This window comes from Xylocopa sonorina, chromosome 2, assembly GCF_050948175.1.
Source record: "Xylocopa sonorina isolate GNS202 chromosome 2, iyXylSono1_principal, whole genome shotgun sequence".
NCBI classification, from domain to species: domain Eukaryota; kingdom Metazoa; phylum Arthropoda; class Insecta; order Hymenoptera; family Apidae; genus Xylocopa; species Xylocopa sonorina.
In genome coordinates this window covers 6,635,135-6,655,568 of record NC_135194.1, presented here as the reverse complement: position 1 = coordinate 6,655,568, position 20,434 = coordinate 6,635,135, and the positions used below count along the sequence as shown (strand labels likewise).

The following is a 20,434-nucleotide window of genomic DNA, read 5'->3' as shown; positions in this document are numbered from 1 at the left end:
TTCTGTATACTCATGAAATTTAATTCAAATCAGAATTTTTTAGTTCAACTACGTCCCTTGTGAATTATAATATTTGTCGTTGATGTCATTCTCGGTAATCTTTTTCTAAGTGCATTTCATTCTATTTGTTCGAAATAAACATATTCAAGCTAAATTGTATTTATTAATTTAAAACATGCCACCAAAGAAAAGTACAAATGCTTCAAAAGGAAACAAATCTAAAGAAGGTGGCAGTGCGAAAGAAGAAAAGAAGGGTGGAAATGCTGTGAAAGTATGTGAGTTGTATTTTTAATAATCATTTACATTACAGAGTAATATAGAAATTATCTCCTAATTTTGTTTTCATCATTTTCATATAAAGGTTAGACATATACTATGTGAAAAACAATCAAAAATTTTGGAAGCTTTAGAAAAACTAAAGGCTGGAGGAAAATTTAATGAAATTGCTGCCACATATAGCGAGGATAAAGCAAGATCTGGGGTAATTTAATTTTTTATAATTGTATTAAATATTAGTTTTTTAACCTATTATATATTTGCATAATATTTTCTTTGAAAAGTTACCTGAAGTGTTATCTTTGAAAAGTATAACAAATATTTAATGTTTTAGGGTGATCTTGGATGGATGACTAGAGGATCTATGGTTGGTCCGTTTCAGGAAGCTGCATTTGCATTACCCGTCTCTTCCCTTAGTTCTCCAATTTATACAGACCCACCAGTTAAAACAAAATTTGGTTATCATATTATAATGGTAGAAGGTAAAAAGTAAATAATCTATAAATAATGATATATGTATAATTAAACTTTATAAAGTTAACTTAAGTAATTTTTATTGTTACAAAACAATTAACATATGCTAAGTAAATATTAAATATTTATACAGGACATTATATATTTCCTTTTCATTTATATTTATAACTTATAACGCCTTTCCTCATATATACTATAGACAAAAAGATAAGAGCACTGAATCAGTATTGGACAAAATTTATATTGAATTTTTCAATATATTTGTAAATAGTAAAGAAACGAATTTAACCATTATTTTATAACTTATATATTTATTATTATTAGTAACTAATTATTTGTTGCTCAAGTAGTAGACTACTGCAAAACGACGAATACAACATTTTTATAAAAAATGAATGGTAAGTAATATGTACGTGGAGTAAGGAGCTGGATTCTTAACTTTAACCCTAAGTTCAATTGAACAGAGCAAGCAAGAAGGAAGTTACGATACCTATAAATTAAGGCTTTCAAAGAAATCAAGGCTGCAAAAGATCACTAGAATAATAGCAGTCAAGCTTGCTGTTTGAGAATTCATATACCTACCCTAAAGTAAAACTTTTATTATGCAAAAAGTAAAATTAGCAGAGATAGAAATTGAGGAAGCACATCTTAGAAGTACGGAATTTCTGCTCACGGTTTCTAAGCTTGAGCAAGATACCAAAGCAACTAAAGGCCTTTACTATTTGACTTCTTCAGGTATGTGAATATAAGATGAAAATTTTTGAAATAAGTGACTATAAATGAGAGAAATATTAAGAATGGAAATATTTGATCTTTCCACTTGAACCTTAATAAACATTACACGCAATGACCATTGCTATTGCTAGACTGGACCTCAACCGAGGTCAAGATCTTTTAGGACCCACCCACAGCAATATTATCAGTGTCTGAAAATTAAACATATTCAGCAGATGTATATTGCTGAGGTTTATCAGAGCAATCTCTGCTAGAATTGCGACGGAATCTGTCATAGAGTACACTAATGACAAACCACCATATCTCAATATCCATTATGTTCCTCACTTAAGGCGAATTATTGGGTACTATTTTTAAAGTAAAAATTACTTCTCATCCACTTGGAGAAGCGAGAGAAAGCAGATAACCACTGTATATTAAGTTGTAGCTATATTTGTACCAAGAAAAAAGGCTAAGACATAATCAATGTTAGATCATAATCATAGTTGCACCAGAAAAAGATCTTCATCTTCTTGGCCTAAATTAATTATTACGTGCTTGTTATGTAAACGTTGTCACATATGAGGGTTGTCATATAAGTTCTCATTAGCCGTGATCGTTCTGTACACGAAACGTTGGCGACGGTCGCTTCCCGCACAGATTTAGGATAATTTAATTCACTTTCAGATAACGTTCAGTTATACATATTATAAAAACGGCATAGAATATTCAGAAGACATAATGTTTGATATGAGCCATTCCAAGTCCATCACTTTTGAAATAAACCTAAATACTAAAAGTAATACATATGAATTACAAAATAAAAGAATTTAAGCTACAATAACATTACGATATCGTATAGACGTTTATAGAACGTCTTTTAAAATTCGATTCATAACTAGAGTACGACAAAATAAAATGTCTCCAGATATTTTAATGTAAGATATTTGTATGACATTAACATACGTTTTTCGGACATCTCGATGGCCTCGAAAGCAGGTACTTCTAGAATCTTTATAAAATAACTGTGCTGTCTAAAATACTACTATAGTATTATCAATAAATATATATATATATATAAAAGTATATGAACTCATATAAAAAGAATCAAATAAATATAATTATAATTTATATAATAAGAGTATAATAATTATGTCTATATGTTTTGTTTAAGTTCGAATAAGAGGATTGGAAAAACGAACATATCTTAATAAAGATTCGTTATCTTCGCACACCCATGGTTTCTTATGGTGACAAGCAACATCATGCCAATTTACCCCATCATTATAAAATTGATTCAGTACAGCTAAACAATTTTCTGGAGCACCTCCTTGTTGTATAGCTTCACGATTATCAGGTTGTGGTTTTCCAATGCTGAAAATAAAATTGTTTTGAGTAAATAAATAATTAATGAATAATGTAAATTGTATTCTGAAAATAAATATCCTGACATTTGCTATAAACAAAATACTAATAAGTACTAAAATTAGCATTAGTTACTTTTAGTATGATGATCAACTTTAATAGGTTTCAAAGTACAAAAATATAAGATAAACATAATATTCTTAGCTGTAAAAATTTGTAATTATTTTATACTTATTTTAATATATTGGTAATAGAAAAAGAGATGTGTATATTTACCCTCCACTTTCAGACCAATCATTCTGAGAACGATCAGTTGTTGGTGCAAGTTTTTGTAATTCTGCAGTCCAGAACCAACCATTAATATGAAGAGGTTGAAGGTCAGGTCTATCACATCCTTTGAAATCGCAAAGACGACCAGATGTCCAAATATATTTCACATTATCTAAAAATATACTTCATTATACTTTATTTTATGTCTATGTTTTTATAATTTATACAGTCGAATTTCGTAATACTTTGAACAATGCGGCTTTTAATAAATTCATTCTCTGCAGAAGTTTCCAGGGAAACAAGATCCATACATCTTTGTCTACAAAAATTTCTGCCTGCTAACCAATCAAGTTCTTGTCCGCTTGTTCTTGGGTCAGCCCACGAATAGTAATAACCTTTGTTATTAAAACGTTCATGAATAGTTCCTAAAACATTACAAGTTATTCAATTTTTAATTTTTAATATTATAATAATTTAATTGTAAAAATTAATATTACGTTCTTCCGAATTGAAGCGATGATAGTCGGCCAACATAAAATTTGAAAGGTGGCGTGAGAAAGAGAGTGATATATAAATTCAAAATTTTATCGCCCGCAGTTCCGAAAAACTCTGGTTGCTGACCGATGTAAAATTTGGAAAAGTGACAAAAGAGAAGCGGTGGGGTTTAGATTAAAAATTTCAACTTCGGATATTTGTATTACTTTTTGAGATATTGATAAAAAACTTTCGGTATGATACACTAAAAGCTGTGCATGTTTTCAACATATTGAATGCTATCTATCCAGATATTACTAATAATAGTTTGCGCTGTAAAAGTTGTCGTCATCAACTATTAAGAATTAAGTGTCTGGCATATTTATAGGATATTTATAAGTTAAATAAAAATACGAGTAGCATTAACTGGGCAATACGTAAAGATAAAGCTTTGAATTTGTTGATTCCATCCTCCACCTCCTCTTCCCATTTCTTTATTTTTATTTCGATCGTCCAGAAATCTTAATAAACCGAAAATTTTAATAAATTGTGTAAATTTTGATGATTTACATTAATAAGCTTGTGTTCTGAATAAGAGTAGGATCTACCGGCATGATACGAAATGAAATATTCTGTATTAAATCTACACTCATTCTGTCGATCAAGTTTCTAGCAAGTGTTCTGAAAATTTGTTAGAGCAGATTTAAATTAATTAAAATATTCAATAATATAATATACTTACTGCTTTCATAAAAAGTGTGTTCTAGTTAAATCTATTTTATAATCAATTTTACGATTAATTAACTATGTAATTTTATAGTATTACACCTTAGTAATTATAATGGGATTGCATTTTTCATATTTTGCATTTACTGAAATGTTTTAATATTTCGAAATTTGTAAGTTCAATCCTTATTCGTAACAATAACATTACTTTTTTTTTCAAGAGAAAGTTACATCGGTGGCAGCTGTTATTTTGAATATTACAGTCACGGTTTAAATGTAAGATTCCTTCAATGAATCTTAATTGTACAAGCCACTTTCACGAATGTCGAGAAGAATGTTCGATTGTAGTATAATGAAAGTACATTTCGTAGACAACACAACAATCAGGAGAAAGAGGAAAGAATGTTACTAAGGCTAATTACATTAAATGTAGTAATAATGTCAGTTCTAAGAGAAAGATCGTTTTCTACTTTTACTGTATCTACTCTTTTTTTGTCAGAATCAATCACATCTATAAATGATATAATAAGGAAGATATTCTGTTAATGATATATGGAAAATCGTAAGCATAATAAAATTGTCTGTTATAATAACAAAAAATTATTATACTTACTTTGAGCACAAAGCGCCGGAACTGGTGGTTCTAAAATTCTTCCAGTAGGTTGAAATTGAGCCGTCGATAAAGCAATCAGGGTGCCAAGGATTAAAAGTCGTGTCATTTTTTTAGCTAAAATTTTAATAACATTATAGCCAGTAATTATATGAACGAATATGTTTATATATATTCGTGTTGGAAATTTAATTTACTTATTTAATCAATTCCGAAATTTTTTCAGAAAGAAAAGGCACTAACCATTTTCAAGTCGTTTTTAATGTGGAATAAGTTTTCTAAATTACACCCTCGATATTAGATTCATTTACCATTTAGACAAAGTATTTGTCAAATTTTAAAACTCGGTACTCTCAAAACTAAAGCCTCGAATGAAAAATTGTATCTACTATTAAATTATCATTTATAGTATAAATAAACAAATACCACGATTACATTGTATTTACAAGAAAAAATTTTTTTAATTTAAACAAATTTTTGAAGATAAGATTATAATTATATTATAATATTGTGTTGAAAATTTTAATATAACAGTATAATATAAATATAATTTTGTTATTCATCAAAGAGTTAAAGTTCATCGACATCAATATTACTAATATCACGTAATATTAAAACTTGTAAATGAAAATATTGTAATAAAAAGTGACCTAAACCTCGGTTAAACTGCGGTATGCGAAAGCTTTTCAAATCTTATGTGTGTTATGATTTGTGTAATTTAGCCGAGTACAAACAATAATTGTCACTAATATCAAAGAATTTGCAGAATAATATTTTTGTACGTGGTATTCAGCATAGACAAAAATCTTGTGCTCGCCAGTGTAACGAATGATTCTACGATACTTTGTAAAGGAAATCGTAAAATAGACATTAAACCTGTCTTGTCGCTGAAAATATATGAGAAAACGACATTTAATCCTGTTTTACAGGTTTTTAGAGTAGAAAGAATTAATACTTTTTTCAACAGAGAAACTTATATGCACTAGTAATTCCCAGGGGTTCCCATATATTCAAGATTATTCACAAAAAAATCCGTGCATATCATGAATGCCCATTGAAAATGGCGATTATTACAGTACAATAATGACTGCCATAGACAATCCAGAAATTAGATGAAATTTATTGTATATAAAAAACACTTTTAAGATCATAAAGTGTAGTTTAATAAAAAATGTTGTCACTTGGTAAAGTTGTTACTCTTAATGTATGCCAATGTCATACACGGGTATGAAATACTGTTTATGATATTCTACAACATGTGCACTGCATTATGTCGTGAAGTTTTTTTCTTCTTCGTTTTTTACCCTTTATGCCGGTAAAAATGTTTGTTAGTTATCTGTCAATAGTCAATGCTGTACCCACTTTCTTCAGTGTCCTCAATTTCCAAATTTCTTTTACAAAGTATCGCAGGTCCGTTTGAGGCGTGGAATATTACGGAATTCTTTCTCCTACGAAGAAACTAGTCACCTATTGTTGCCATTGACTATTATTTACCTACTCTGTATTTATTCCTGTAGAAAGATTTGATCACCCTCCCTTCTCAGAACCTAAGGAAAATAGTACTTTATTTTTAAGTAGTAATTAAAACAGAAACTCTCAAATATAATTTCTGTAACAATACGATTAAAATATTTTAAAAATTATAAAAATCTGGACTCTACACCTATATTTATATAATAAATAGTATAATTGACATAAATTTAAGCAGTAAGAAAATAAAAGTGTCTAAAACTTAAAGTTTATTTTGTAAAAAATGCATAATATAAATTAATTTACTAATGTCTCTTAAGATCCTTTTCTATAAAGGAATATAGTTAAACCAGAAGATCAATTTATTTCGTTGTATTGAATTAAAGGTGCTCACCTGAAGACGTTCTTTGAAGAACTGCGATACTTTCTTAAGAAGCATTCCTATATATATACATGCAATGGGGACATTGGAGTCAATACTTTTACGATTGTTCAGGCATTTTCGAGAAATGTTGAGACAATTTTGTGTATACTTCTTCATCTAGTATAAATATTTAAAATAATAGGTAATATTGTTTATAATCTCAAACTACATATATATTAATTTATATATAAAATGATTTCTATATAGACGCATTCAAAAATACGCACCCACATACACGTCCGTTTGCAAACATAATAATCATTCTCAAACAATTCATTAAAATTCTTCTGTCCATATCCTACTCCAGGTACAAAAATGAACAGTTAATAATAAAATGAACAAAGTTTAAACTTTATAACGTTTCCATATACTATTATATGCACCACTTACTTCTATATAATTTGTACTCTGTTATCATGTTTCCTGTAAATGAATTAAAAGGCAGAGTTAACTTCAATTATCTTGAGTAAATGTTACAAATATGTTACCGTTTACCTGTAACGTTAATAGAATTACTTACACATTTTATTCATAGTTTGAATGAATAAAAGTAAGTAAACTTTATACTAAGTCTCTAATTAAATTTAAACAATTATGTATTATATAAATATGTGTGAATTAACATATATATGTTGTTATAAATTATAAATATGTTGTTATAATGAATATACGTTATTGTACAATGCTATATTAAATATTCCATTTTTATTTTAATAAGTTGATATCATTATTTTTAAAATACGTAATTTTATATCAATCTCTAAAAATATTTGGAATTTAAAAGTTTTCTAGAATATAATGATCTGGTCACTTTCCTGTAATATAATGATTATACTACGATCTAAATAATAAAAAAATACATCATTTCTAGATAGTTTATTTAACATTTTACAAAACTGTTCCCTCCTTTTAAATTTTAAGTTTTTCTATAACGACGCATTCGGTTCTGTAACTACAGCAAACATGGGCAAATACTTTAATGGCGCAAGTATGGATTAATTATTTACTAACTGTACGCCTGTAAGTTTCCAAATAATTACCCGAATAGAAACAAAGAAAATTTCATTGTTCATTTACTGTTTTCGAAACTAATATTTTTTAAATGCTATTATCTCGATAAAGAGGGGCATTATAGGTACCGTTAGAAAATAATTTTAAAAGGCGATGTAGGTGACCTCGAAACCCCAAAAACATAGTGTATTGATCGGACGAACGTGATTTTGATTACGTACATATTAAAGAATTAAATAAAATTAGTTTTATGGACTTTTACTAGTATGTCCATAAGTAACATACGTATACGGTGCTTTATTCATCTTACGTTCTTTAGTATCTACGTTGCATTTGCTGATACAAAAAATTGTGCTAGGAAAAGGTTGTTTGGCTCAGGATGATGATTGTAGCAATTTGTGATTTTTTTTCTAATTATGATTTTTCTCGAATTTTCAAGGTCATCAACCATTCCTCATATAATTTCTAATTGTGTGACATTATAATATACATCAAAGAAAATTTAACGACATGCAACGCTTGATCTTCAAGTGACTTTGAGCGAAAAGAACACGCTAGTTTAGAGAAAATTAGTAAATTTTTATTTTTCGTTTTCTGTTCGAGATAAGGATTACACTTTTTCACAATTTTTTACAATTTTTCGAAAACATTTGCATTCCTATTTAGGTTCAATTTTGTAAACAAGATTTTTTTCAGGTAAAAATAATTTTTCGAAAAGGAATTCTTAGCCATTCAAGCGTTAAGAAAATTTTGAAATATTTTTTAAATTTTTCTTATATATATGGACGAGTAATGTTGTAATGTTGCTGTGTGTCATGATGCACGATGTTTATATTAAATATTGTTTACATTGCTTGCGGTTACTTTAGTTAATAATGACTAGTAGAGTACATATGTTTTTCAACTATCTTTACAATATTAGATCGCATAAGTTCATTTGTTCTGGTAAAAGACCGAGTGTTCATCAAAGAACAATTAAGTGGTTCAGACAAATACAATTATTTCCAAGTGACAAATGGGGTACAAAACATAAGAAAAGAATAATTTATGTCGCAAAAAGAATAAATATCAATAAAAGTATAATAAAATAACATAAAAAACATAATCATCTCTACGTGGAATAGAAAAAATAAATAAATGTATCTCAATTGTTGAATTGCCTATAAATCTTTTCTCCTAAAAGTTGTTCTTATTTAAAAGGATGAAATTTTTATTTTTATTTTTATTTTTAAAATGTAACCTAAATCGGAGAACAGACATTTTCGAAAATTTTGTCGAAATGTTTACATTCTGTAACAAATGTTTTCGTGGTGACATTTACGTGATGTATATTTTTAATAACATTATGATAATATTTAAGTATTCAAAATGATAACTGATATTCTTTTATCACAGATCATTGCACACTTTTAAAAACGTATTACAAAAAACAATTTCAAACGTATTTTAAAAAATAATTGACCGCTGTATGCTACTATATTAAGAAAATCTTCAGTTAACCTGTCCTAAATACCTCAAGTTGTACATTTGTAAACATAACTCTTTTCTATCGATATAATTAATTTTTCAATAAATATCTCATTGATGTGCAGGTACAGACAGTCTGACGTGTGTATGACACAACACAAGCATAAATCGGCGATTATCCAATAAGAAATAGCGTTATCTACTAATATCATTTCTTATTGTTCGGCTGCGTTTATATCACACGAGACGCAAAAATTCAAGTCTATACATTAGATAGAGCATTTTTTTCTTTATCTACAATAAGTCAAGTATAAGAAGTGAAAAATATATTTAAAAACTCAAAAAATGATACAATATAACAATTCCTATATTTTATCTACAACAGGACAATTTTGTATGAATGTAGTACATACCCATATATATGTATACACATTATGGTGGCATATTCTTACATTACCAGATATGCGTTAACTATCCTATTTGGATGTATATAAACTATAATAGGTATTAAGATCTATCTATTGTAGCCTACCTAAATAACATTACAGGTTTCTATTAAATATGTATTTTAAAATATCATATTTATGCATTATATTGTATTTTATTTGTGTTACTGCTTTATTTTTTCTTATTTACATTTGAATTACTATGTTATACTTTTATATGTTTTGTTTACTTGAGTTATGTACTGTATAATATTTACTTTGTTATAACTCTATTTAATTTATCTGTACTGATTCTTATATTTATATTATTTACTTATCTATTTCTCTTTTTTCTAAAATTAATTACATATATTATATCTTTATGTAACTCTTATCAAAATAAATTTTCATACAAGTGATATAAGATAATTTTCGTATAATTTCTCAATACAAAAGGAAATAATGATAGTGTTAAGAGGGATAATTAAAATGCTGGTCCTACCTAAGATTAATGTCAAGAGGAAGATTTTGAGCGAGTTACTTAAAAAGGATACATTTTTTTCAAATAAGTAAAAAACTACCAAACTTATTTTTTAATGAAAAAATTGAAGTAACAAACGAATGAAGAAACTTAGACAAATAATTAAGAAATTGTTAGAGAAAATAATACTGGATTATGATAACTTAAACGAACATCAACATGGCTTTAAAAAAGATAAATCCGACTATAAATGTCTTAGTAAAGGATAAATAAATGATTACATATGACAATTTCGATAGTTGTTAAGTAAATGAATATTGTCTACTAATTGTTTTAGATATATACGTAAAACATCTCTGGATGCTTTCACTAAATAATTTTTAATAATTTTCAATGTTGATTACATGATTTATAGCAACCATCTTTTAGCTAAAATTTAGTAAAAAGTAAATGAAATATATTGCATAGAAGTACTTTAACAATGAAATTTGGTAATTATTGATAGACGAACTTATTTATTAAATGCAAATAGTATAGGAACTATTGCTATTAAATAAAATGTGAACAATTCTATTACAAAATCCACTTGTAGCTAATTTATTTGTTCGTGTTTAGTTAATATATCTCAATAATACTGGTTCATACTGGTCTACAGTTTTTTAGAGGCACTAAAAATTGACTTTTTTTATCATCTTACAATTTAGGACGAACTGAATTTAAAAATACAAATCTGAATTTAGAAGTCCAGATTTAAAAGTTATGTGTACATAAAACCAAGTGTCACTAGTGTATTTTACAGGTTAGAAGGACGCCATATTGGTTCCTACTTAAAATTTGCATGAATTGAAAACTTGAAAACTAATACAATTCATGTTTTGATATAACTTCCAAGAGTTACTCAATTATACCTACCGATAAGTGAAACTTTTGCTTTGATAAACTTGAATTTGGTCAATACCAGATCTACATTTGGGGTGACACTATGAAAAGTAACACTCCCATCTATGATACGGTTATTCGTAGTTTTGTAGCATTGGTCACACACCACTGTATGCGCATGTAATAATCTTCGAACTAACGAGTTTGTTTGAATTTCTGATGCCTTATTTAACAAAATATCTATAATTTTAACATCCTATGTGTTGATAGTAAGACTAATACAAATAATAGATAATGTTAGGAAAAACATAGAAACACATCAAAATATCTTTCTTTTATCGCCTTTTTTTTATTTTATTGCAGAGAAATTGTTTGCACACATACGCTTATTACGATTATACATATACTATAAAAAACGATTACTTTATCTTTTCATAGGAGATAAGAAATAAAACTTGAATATATTTAGGAGAACTGTTTATATGATCGATAAATAGTCTAATACATTCCAAAATCATTTTTTTCGTAATATCATATTTTCATCAGCAGTATTATTACATTAGCACTATTATTAATGTGAAACTGTTTTGATAAAATGCAAATCAGAAATGAATTTGAATAAAATGAAATTGATACAGTACAGAACACGGCACGTACGTATAACCCGGTAAACTGCAATCATTGTCACAGAGTTCGATATTACAGATTGGTATGCTGCGTTTCATAGCGTCCCTCGGAACGCAGGAGTGGGGTTGACAGGATCTAAGTTCAGCGGTGTATAATATACTTTTTTGAACGAGTGCTGTGAGACGATTGTATACCTTCATTCGTACATAATACAATAGAAATTTTATTATATCGATTAGGTTATACCATAAGAGCTTGTCATCGTTATCCATGAATGTAATGAAACAGGCAAATATCTTCGAAGTTTACATGTATATTGGAATATAGTTTACGTGTTTCTTGTGCAAAGAAACAATATGTCCGCAACCCTTTATCATCCACGGCAATTTTCTATTTATCATATATTACAATGTAAATGTGGAATGATGTGATTGTATTTAAACTATTTTTTTGAGAATGTACTGTATTACGGCAATTCTTCGTGAATTTTATCTGTGAATCATGACAGAGCCGGAACTTTGCCGGCTCTGCGCCGAAACCAAAGAAAATTTTATTGGAATTTACGATGCAGAAGGACAAAAATTAGCCATAGAAGCTAAAATTACTAAATGTTTACAAATTCAGGTAGATATAGAGCTTGATTTTATTATTTCTATCCATTGCGTTTTTCAATAAAAATAATGAGTACAACATTATTGTTGCATTGTATATGTTAAAATATAATTTCTTTTAAATTTCAAGAAATAATATATATTTTAGAGTTATATTATACCTGATAATAATATTTTAACTAACATTCTGATTGCAGGTATTAGTAAATGATGGTTTGCCACTTACAGTTTGTATAGATTGTTGTATTTTATTAAATCAGTGTAATGAATTTTTTGAGAAAACAAATCAAGCCCAAGCATCCTTAAGACAATTACTTATAGATCCTAAGGTTGAATCGCAACCATTAGAATCAAATGAAAATCATATCGATAAATCACTTACATTTCCAAAAGAAGAAGCTACAGAAGGAATTGTTGAATGTTGTTTGTCAAATAATTATACTCATGACAGATCTAATGTTTCAAGAAATTACTTTATCGAGGAAACTAAGAATAATAACCACCAAAAGTATGAGACTGAAGAAACACAAGATATAATAAAACAGAAAAAGTGTAAAATTCAACTAAAAAAAACATCACTCAAACAAAATAGAAAAAAAATAAAACGGAAAAGTCAGAAAATGGAGAATTCAGAAATGTACATACACGCTGATTTAAAAAAGGAACGTAATACCATAGGTGTAAGAAATAATGTTAAAATTCCAGATAATTATATGACAGGTAAAGTACATCTATAGAAATATTCACCGCTTTCAGAAATTTTTAAATATTTTAAGCTCTATACACACATGTTCTAAAATAGTGTCAGAAATGTAGAATAAAATGCAAAGTATAAACGTTTACTTATTATTCTTAAAAAAAAACATTTGTTGCTATTAGTTATATCAAATAATTTTTTGCAACAATTGTATTTAGATTATGTTTTTTAATATAGGTTCTGATTCAGACATAGAAATAATAGAAACACATACAATAGAAGCATTAAAATTTGGACGGGCAAGGGATGAAAATTTTGATAGGTATCCCTGGCTTTGTACTGACTGCAATGATAAGCTACCTAGTTTAGAAAAATTAGAAGAACATCATGAAACTGTTCACAATCAACAAGCAAAATACATGTGTGTATTGTGCTGTAAAGTGTATGACAAATATTATGGTTTCGTTACTCATGTTAAACGACATAAAAACAAAACAAAATTCAGGTACCATATATTTATTAATCTATATGTAATTACTGTTTAGCTTGTTTTATTGTCATTTTTTAATACTATTATTTAATGTATCTTATAAAGTTGTGAGGATTGTGGAAAGTCATTTGTACATAAAAAAGTATTAGATTCTCACAAAGCAATTCATAGTCAAGAGCGTCCTCATGTATGTCCAACTTGTGGAAAAACGTTTAGACAACAAAGTGCTTTATATATTCATAGTCGGTGTCATTTACCAGATACTATGAAAAATAGATTTCCATGTGATCAATGTGATAAAAGGTATTACTTTATATATTAATTTCATTTATATATACATATTTATTCCCCATTTATATAGGATGATAGAACATGAAGTAGAGAATAAAGGTTTTTAAGTAAACCAAATATAAAGATAGTTTTACACTACTATAAATTAAACCATGTATATAATTCACGTCTCACTGATAGTAGTATAATGCATGTGCATCTCATTATTTCTGAGTTTTACATTTATACTAATAAGTGACACTAGTGTTATATTAACTACTGAGTATACAACAAACTACCCAATGTATAAATTATGCTCTGCCCATTGAAAGGTGGAGTTCTGCTAGTATAAAGAGTGAGCTACCTTCCACCCAGTTTTTCTTATCAGTTGCAATCCCTACTTAGCCTTATCTAGTTCAACAACTATACTTGATAATCAGTCAACACATTTTTTTGTAATAAAACAGGCACACAGTGATTTGTTATGAGGGAAAAGAAAACAAAATAGGATACAAATTTTTCGTTTGAGTCTTTTTTTTCACAAAAATCAAGTTTGAAAGTTCATCAAATTCAAATTCATTTTACAGGGAGGGCCTTAAATTAATCTTTTATAAACTCATTACTCTATCAAAACGAAAATATCAAACGATAATATATCGAAATTTTTATTGTTCTTTACATAACGTACGTACTCGCGTTACGAACGCGAGAAGATACTAAGAAAGGGCGTAAGAAATTCCCACAAATACATGTACCCTCTCTCATGCAGAGTATCTAAATTTAATATTGAATATGTGCCTTCAAATTCAAACTCACCTAGGGCCCTGTGAAACTATATCATGCCACAAATTTCATAGATCGACATAGGAGCAAGAGGATGCTAGTATTTAGATATCACCATAGTTAAACCAGCACTTCTACTGAACTTTACAAACAATTCTGGTCTAATTGATTCAAGGGAAATAGGCATGACTCTTCTGAGAGAATGAAATAGATGTAAGAATTGAGATTCTGTGAGGTGATAATGATGCAGTCCCTATTGCTCCTATGCTGTGCTGAAAACAATAAGTTAAGTAACAACTTTCATCAGTTTCTTATCCTTATATTAATATGCACCATCTTTCAATGGTTCCAATATAGAATATAGTATAAAAAATGCTATAAAAACACATATTGTCATTTCATAACTATTATTATAAATCCATGCAAAAACATGTAGTAAAGAATAAATACTTAAAAATGAATAGACAATAAGCAAATGTTAAAATAAAATATAAGTTTTAGAAATTGTAGTAAAAACCAATTTTAACATACCCATAATACTAGCTGCATAAAAATTAATTATAAGTGTACTTTTTTAATTACTTGCTATAAAAAATAAATGTTTATTTTTAAGTAAATTATCATACAGTGCTGAAAACTATGTACTATCATATTCAAGAAAATCAGAGCTATCCCTAGAGAGGTTTACACCATCTGCTGTGGTGTTCTTTTTAGTCTATGAAAGAGGTAATTTATAAAAGAAAAAAGTTTTGCAGCTATCCCCAATAATTTTTAAGAAGATTGTTATATTTCATGTAGACTAACTTGTGTAATATTTACATGATGTGAATTTTAATGTATAAAGAATGTATTCTAACATTAATCATCATTTTTTAAGCATTTCCGATCATTTATTTTAAAAATATTTGAATTGAAGGTAGCTTTTCACTTGCTGGGTATTTATGTACTACAAATTACCTAAAAATTGTTATGTAGGACTGTAGTGTTTCATCAAATTATTGACAATGCTTGAGAAATGATAATTAATATTGTAGAATACACCTTGCATAATATACAGTATAAATACTTCCATATTTTGATTAAAGAATATGGTAATGAATTAATTTTGCAATTACTTTTTTTATAATGTTTTGTACTCTAATATACAGATGGATAATATACTAGTTATGTATAAGTAATATACAAATAATGAAAGAAGTTTTTCAGATTTTCAACAAAGCCAAATTTGGTCACCCATAAACGCATTCATTCTGGTGTTAGAAATTTTACGTGTGATCAATGTGGTAAGAGTTTTATTCAAAAAGGGAATTTAGAAGCTCATTTTTTAACTCACTCAGCAGATAAGCCATACAGTTGTACCCAATGTTCAAAAGCGTATGTTCATTAAAAAAATAGTTTGTAATTTAAATTAACATTTTATTATATTTACTTAACTAATTTTTTACTTAATTATTTTATTATAAATAAATATTTAATATAATTTGCAGTTTTAAAACACCATTGCAATTGAAAAAACATGAAACAGTTCATACAGGAGCAAAACCACATCAATGTGCAGTGTGTGGACGAACTTTTAGAGAAAAAGGTACACTAAGGGAGCACCACAGAATACATACTGGTGCAATGCCATTTACATGTGAATTTTGTGGTAAATGTTTTCGCTTTAAAGGAATATTAACTGTAAGTTAAATAAGTAACTTATGTAATATTATTTGAAAAAGGGGTATAATATTCTTGACACTCATTTTCAGACACATAGAAGGCAACATACTGGTGAGCGCCCATATAGTTGTTTAGAGTGTCAACACCATTTTACAAATTGGCCAAATTATAATAAGCATATGAAACGTAGACATGGAATTAACACATCACATACAAAGCATTTAACACAGCCTCAAGTACAATCGCAACAACAATTGCAAGAGCAACAATCAGAACAATCACAAATAGTTCATTCAAATGCTTCAGAACATTCTCTTTCTGTATCCTCTACGGAATCATCAACAGTTCATGTAAGAAATTATTTATATATATAATTAATCATATTTGCAATGTTCAAGATAATTTGAGCAATTTTTTTTTTTACAAGATACAATATAAAGAAACATGTTTCATCAATCACAAAAAATATAAATGATCTAAAAGAAAAACTGTATGTGTGTTGTATGCATGACTCACACGCATGCGCCTGTGGATATAATGTTACATACATATGTGAAACTTATTTCAATGATGAATTTTTTACATAATTAAATTATGTAAATATACGATAAAGAGTATAATCAGATAAAGAGGTTCAAAGTTCCCTTGGATCAAAATTAGAACTTCATTCGTTTATTCTGACCAGGGAGATAGCTACAGGGAAAATTCCAATTATCTATGTTTCTTATATTTTGGTTCTTAATTTGATGGGACGTATTGATTTTTATGGAGAATCTGGAATATTGTAAATATGGAACCATGTGTATGGAAATTTTTTCGCGAGCTCTTTTCATATTATTTGCTTGTATAGTAAGAATTTAAGATAGTCCTAAATTATATATGACAGCAAGATTTGTATCAAGATTTTCTAAATATCAGTTTCCCCTATCCTAGAATGGTTCCAATAAAAAGAAATTACGTAGTATACATAGAACATGAGTTCTGTCGGATAATGAAAGTTAAGTGTAACCTAAGCGCCTTAAAGTTTTTAAATAAAATCTCAAAATATTGCTTCGCTTCTACTTCAAATTATTGATTGAACAAAGTTATTCAATATGTTTTGAATTTCAATATGTTTTCATATATTTGCTTTTAGTTTATTTTTCAAGATTATTATCATTGAAAACCAACATTCAATTATAATTGCCTTTGTAGCTATTTTTCTGGTGGTTATTGTTGACTATATTATTATATATATATATATATAAATGGAAAAAAATGAAGTTCCTCATATGGTATATAATATATTATTATTTTTAAATGTAAGTTTTTGTTGAGAATAAAATTTAATTGTTTTTTACGAAATTTTTGTTTATTATATCTTACAGTGATTATAAAATTATGTCCTTGTTTTAATGTAAATGATTGTCTTTTACAATTTACAATACCAACATTGAACAATAACAAATACTGAGCACAAAAAATCAGATAAATATTTTAACAATCTTGATAAGTGATTTGGAATAGTGGCGAAGTTACTTTTATGGCTCATGTGATATTATGTTCAAAACTTTCCTTTCCTGCTATCCAATCTTAGTCTATCTTTTTAAGGACGCATACTAAATAAATCAAACGTCGAAAGTTAAAGACTATGACACAGTAGGGAGCTTTATAATCGTGTAAAGGACGCGCTGTCGTTTAGAAATTTCTTTTTTTATTGGCCTCTTCTGTCAGATCTTGTGCAATAGTATCATATTAACACAGAGACCAAAAGACAAAGGAGCCTACAATATAAGATGTTATATCAAACAGAATATTTTACCTTTATCCATGAAGGATTCACAAGTTCTACATTGCAGCTACTCTGGGGAAATGATTTGTGTAGGCAAGTAGTAATATGGTTTTCAGTGGTTAGGCAAAGAAGGAAGACCAAACTTTCGATCAGTTCTGCAGATACAAACTATGCACTTCTAATAAAAATTATATTAATAAATACAAGTACAGGGCAAAATTTACGACAATGTACGTATAAGTGAAAAGTAAAAAAGACATGGATAATTTCAAATTCAGGATATGCAACTACACTTCTTTTATAAAATGTTTTCTCTCTGAAAGCCAGGTATCTCAAATGATTTTTGTGATACTACCTTCATTTTTATTTGTTCTCCTTCTAAAGAGTAGATATCTTTTAATGCAGGTAATTTGCAATAAACTTTTTTTTATGAATGCTATTTAGCGTAGTCTGATTTAAATAGCCATCTATCCACACGGTTACTGATAAAATTTAAGATAAAACTAAAACCAAATATATTGCTTATCCATTAACTTATTATTTGAAAATATCAAGTTTATCTATGAAATAAGTTTCACATCTATGTTTCTAATCAACACAGTTAAATATGTATAATAATAAATAGTATATATGAGAAAATAATTATTTTAAATGCAAATATTAAGTTAATATACATGTTATTTCATTAATAATGTTATATCAACAACAGAATGTACAAAAGCTATACATTGAAATATCATGTAACTTTATATTTTATGCTTACATACAAAAAATAATTTTAAGATATTAAATATGTGATAAATTTTAGAGCTGTATTTATAAAATGGTATAATTTACGATATAGTTAGTTTAAAGATATTTAACTGCATTGATTAAAATGTTGAATAACTTGTATAAGTATTACTTTACATTTAAGTTAAATTAAGTTATAGTTTAATAATTCCTTAAAAGGTAATAGATTTTCAAATAGTATTTATTCTTTAAATATCTATAGGTAATACAAACTGTTTCGCATACATCTGCTACGCAACCAATTGTTGTACAAACTATTCCAACTAGTACTGTTCAAAATTTTCAACCCGATGCATCCAGTACAGTACAAGATACAGTGTTTCGAGAAAGGAATGCAACTTATTTTAATGCAATGCCAGCAACTCTGCAAAATTTTTTACCACCTAATTTATCATATAACTTTTATAATATTTCTAATGTTGCATATAGAGAATAATGAATACAATATAAATAAAATGAAGTTGTGTTATCCTAACAATGTTAAGTGAATATATATATATATATTGTATATATATATATATATACAAATTTGTTTAAGCACTATAGGATATAAATACATTCTTTTCTGGTTTTTAATTATCTATATTTATAATTTTATTATCAAAATATAAAATGTAATACAAATAAAATGTTTAAATAATTTGTTTCGTCGAAATAGTATTAAGAAATGATTAAAATAATTATAAATGAAACTTAGTTCTGAGCTGAGAAGTTTATTATTCTTGCAAACGGAACTAAAGTTGATCAATCGAAATTTTCATTGTGATGGGATAATGTCTTTCCTATTCTGACAATTATAAATCCTTCTTAATATACATTATCATTTTACAGATGATATAATATGAAATTTGACGCTAGAATAATTCTTTTTATTTAATTAACTTTCCACGCACAAATTTAGAATATCGTTAAACATATTTTTGATATATTCGATTAACATATTTTATTCAAGTTAAGATTACAATTTTGTTTATTTATACCTGGAAGTGATGAGGGAAGTGATGTGAAAGAGACGAGGAAAGTTTAGAAAAGGATTTAGGATATCAGTACATCGCGAAAGGTTGTCTTAGCGTCGGTTTAGTGAGAGAATCTGAAGAAATCAAACAAATTTCTAGGCAAATAGTGCTAACAGTAGAGAATAATGGAAATGCATTCACATATCAACAAATCAGATGGTGTCAGCGAAGTCAAGACAAAGATGTTTTGGAGAGGTTTAGGGATAGCAAGCAGCTTGACGATGTGATGCCTTAATGACGAGGAAGAAGCGAAATATTTAAAAAACTTAAACACAAGTACTGGAAAATTGAATATGGCAGAAGATTATCTTTAATCAGATAATAATCCCGAACATACGTTTCATGTTTGTTAGTGGATCATTTCTGATACTCCGCATATGACTCCTCCATAATTCTTGGGACTGAATTTTATTATTCATTTTTTATTTGAATGACAGAAATGAATCATACATTACGTCGAAGCAAAAGCTGAAGAAACCAGTTTTGAATGAATGACCAAAGAAAAGTCTAGACATTTTTCTAAAATCAGTGAATTCATTGCCTAATCGCTTATTTTATTATAAAAATGAAACAAAAAGTCGTGTTTTTTCTCTTACAGATATACACAGAAATTTATTTGAAAGTGTGATTATTTGTCACTGCAAGAGTG

The 20,434-nt window shown here is 27.7% G+C and overlaps 3 protein-coding genes and 1 long non-coding RNA gene across 4 annotated transcripts; 2 read left to right on the top strand and 2 right to left on the bottom strand.

The window, feature by feature from the left end:
- Nucleotides 1-144: 144 nt before the first annotated feature.
- LOC143432899 (peptidyl-prolyl cis-trans isomerase NIMA-interacting 4) lies at nucleotides 145-878 on the top strand. The gene is made up of 3 exons (XM_076909872.1): nucleotides 145-271; nucleotides 362-481; nucleotides 611-878. The coding sequence occupies exons 1-3, from the start codon at nucleotides 176-178 to the stop codon at nucleotides 767-769; spliced, it is 375 nt and encodes a 124-aa protein (XP_076765987.1). The 5' UTR covers nucleotides 145-175; the 3' UTR covers nucleotides 770-878.
- Nucleotides 879-2,615: 1,737 nt separating this feature from the next.
- LOC143432773 (L-selectin) lies at nucleotides 2,616-5,074 on the bottom strand. Its single transcript, XM_076909664.1, has 4 exons — nucleotides 4,913-5,074; nucleotides 3,345-3,524; nucleotides 3,106-3,271; nucleotides 2,616-2,838 (listed from the first exon to the last, which is right to left on the bottom strand). The coding sequence occupies exons 1-4, from the start codon at nucleotides 5,016-5,018 to the stop codon at nucleotides 2,634-2,636; spliced, it is 657 nt and encodes a 218-aa protein (XP_076765779.1). The 5' UTR covers nucleotides 5,019-5,074; the 3' UTR covers nucleotides 2,616-2,633.
- Nucleotides 5,075-6,479: 1,405 nt separating this feature from the next.
- LOC143433262 (uncharacterized) lies at nucleotides 6,480-7,123 on the bottom strand. Its single transcript, XR_013103106.1, has 4 exons — nucleotides 7,031-7,123; nucleotides 6,730-6,920; nucleotides 6,566-6,572; nucleotides 6,480-6,518 (listed from the first exon to the last, which is right to left on the bottom strand). It is a non-coding gene; the product is annotated as an uncharacterized LOC143433262 (long non-coding RNA).
- Nucleotides 7,124-11,739: 4,616 nt separating this feature from the next.
- LOC143432997 (uncharacterized) lies at nucleotides 11,740-19,247 on the top strand. The gene is made up of 8 exons (XM_076910038.1): nucleotides 11,740-12,317; nucleotides 12,502-13,024; nucleotides 13,239-13,506; nucleotides 13,597-13,794; nucleotides 15,751-15,918; nucleotides 16,032-16,224; nucleotides 16,296-16,556; nucleotides 18,972-19,247. The coding sequence occupies exons 1-8, from the start codon at nucleotides 12,195-12,197 to the stop codon at nucleotides 19,203-19,205; spliced, it is 1,968 nt and encodes a 655-aa protein (XP_076766153.1). The 5' UTR covers nucleotides 11,740-12,194; the 3' UTR covers nucleotides 19,206-19,247.
- The last annotated feature ends 1,187 nt before the right edge of the window (nucleotides 19,248-20,434 follow it).

Coding starts and splice junctions, on each gene's coding strand:
- LOC143432899 (XM_076909872.1), top strand. CDS start 176: ATGCCACCAAAGAAAAGTACAAATGCTTCAAAAGGAAACAAATCTAAA. Junction 272..361: donor AGGGTGGAAATGCTGTGAAA/GTATGTGAGTTG, acceptor TTTCATATAAAG/GTTAGACATATACTATGTGA. Junction 482..610: donor AGGATAAAGCAAGATCTGGG/GTAATTTAATTT, acceptor TTAATGTTTTAG/GGTGATCTTGGATGGATGAC.
- LOC143432773 (XM_076909664.1), bottom strand. CDS start 5,018: ATGACACGACTTTTAATCCTTGGCACCCTGATTGCTTTATCGACGGCT. Junction 3,272..3,344: donor TAAAAGCCGCATTGTTCAAA/GTATTACGAAAT, acceptor GTATATTTTTAG/ATAATGTGAAATATATTTGG. Junction 2,839..3,105: donor GATTGGTCTGAAAGTGGAGG/GTAAATATACAC, acceptor TTTTATTTTCAG/CATTGGAAAACCACAACCTG.
- LOC143432997 (XM_076910038.1), top strand. CDS start 12,195: ATGACAGAGCCGGAACTTTGCCGGCTCTGCGCCGAAACCAAAGAAAAT. Junction 13,025..13,238: donor TCCAGATAATTATATGACAG/GTAAAGTACATC, acceptor TTTTTAATATAG/GTTCTGATTCAGACATAGAA. Junction 15,919..16,031: donor TGTACCCAATGTTCAAAAGC/GTATGTTCATTA, acceptor TATAATTTGCAG/TTTTAAAACACCATTGCAAT.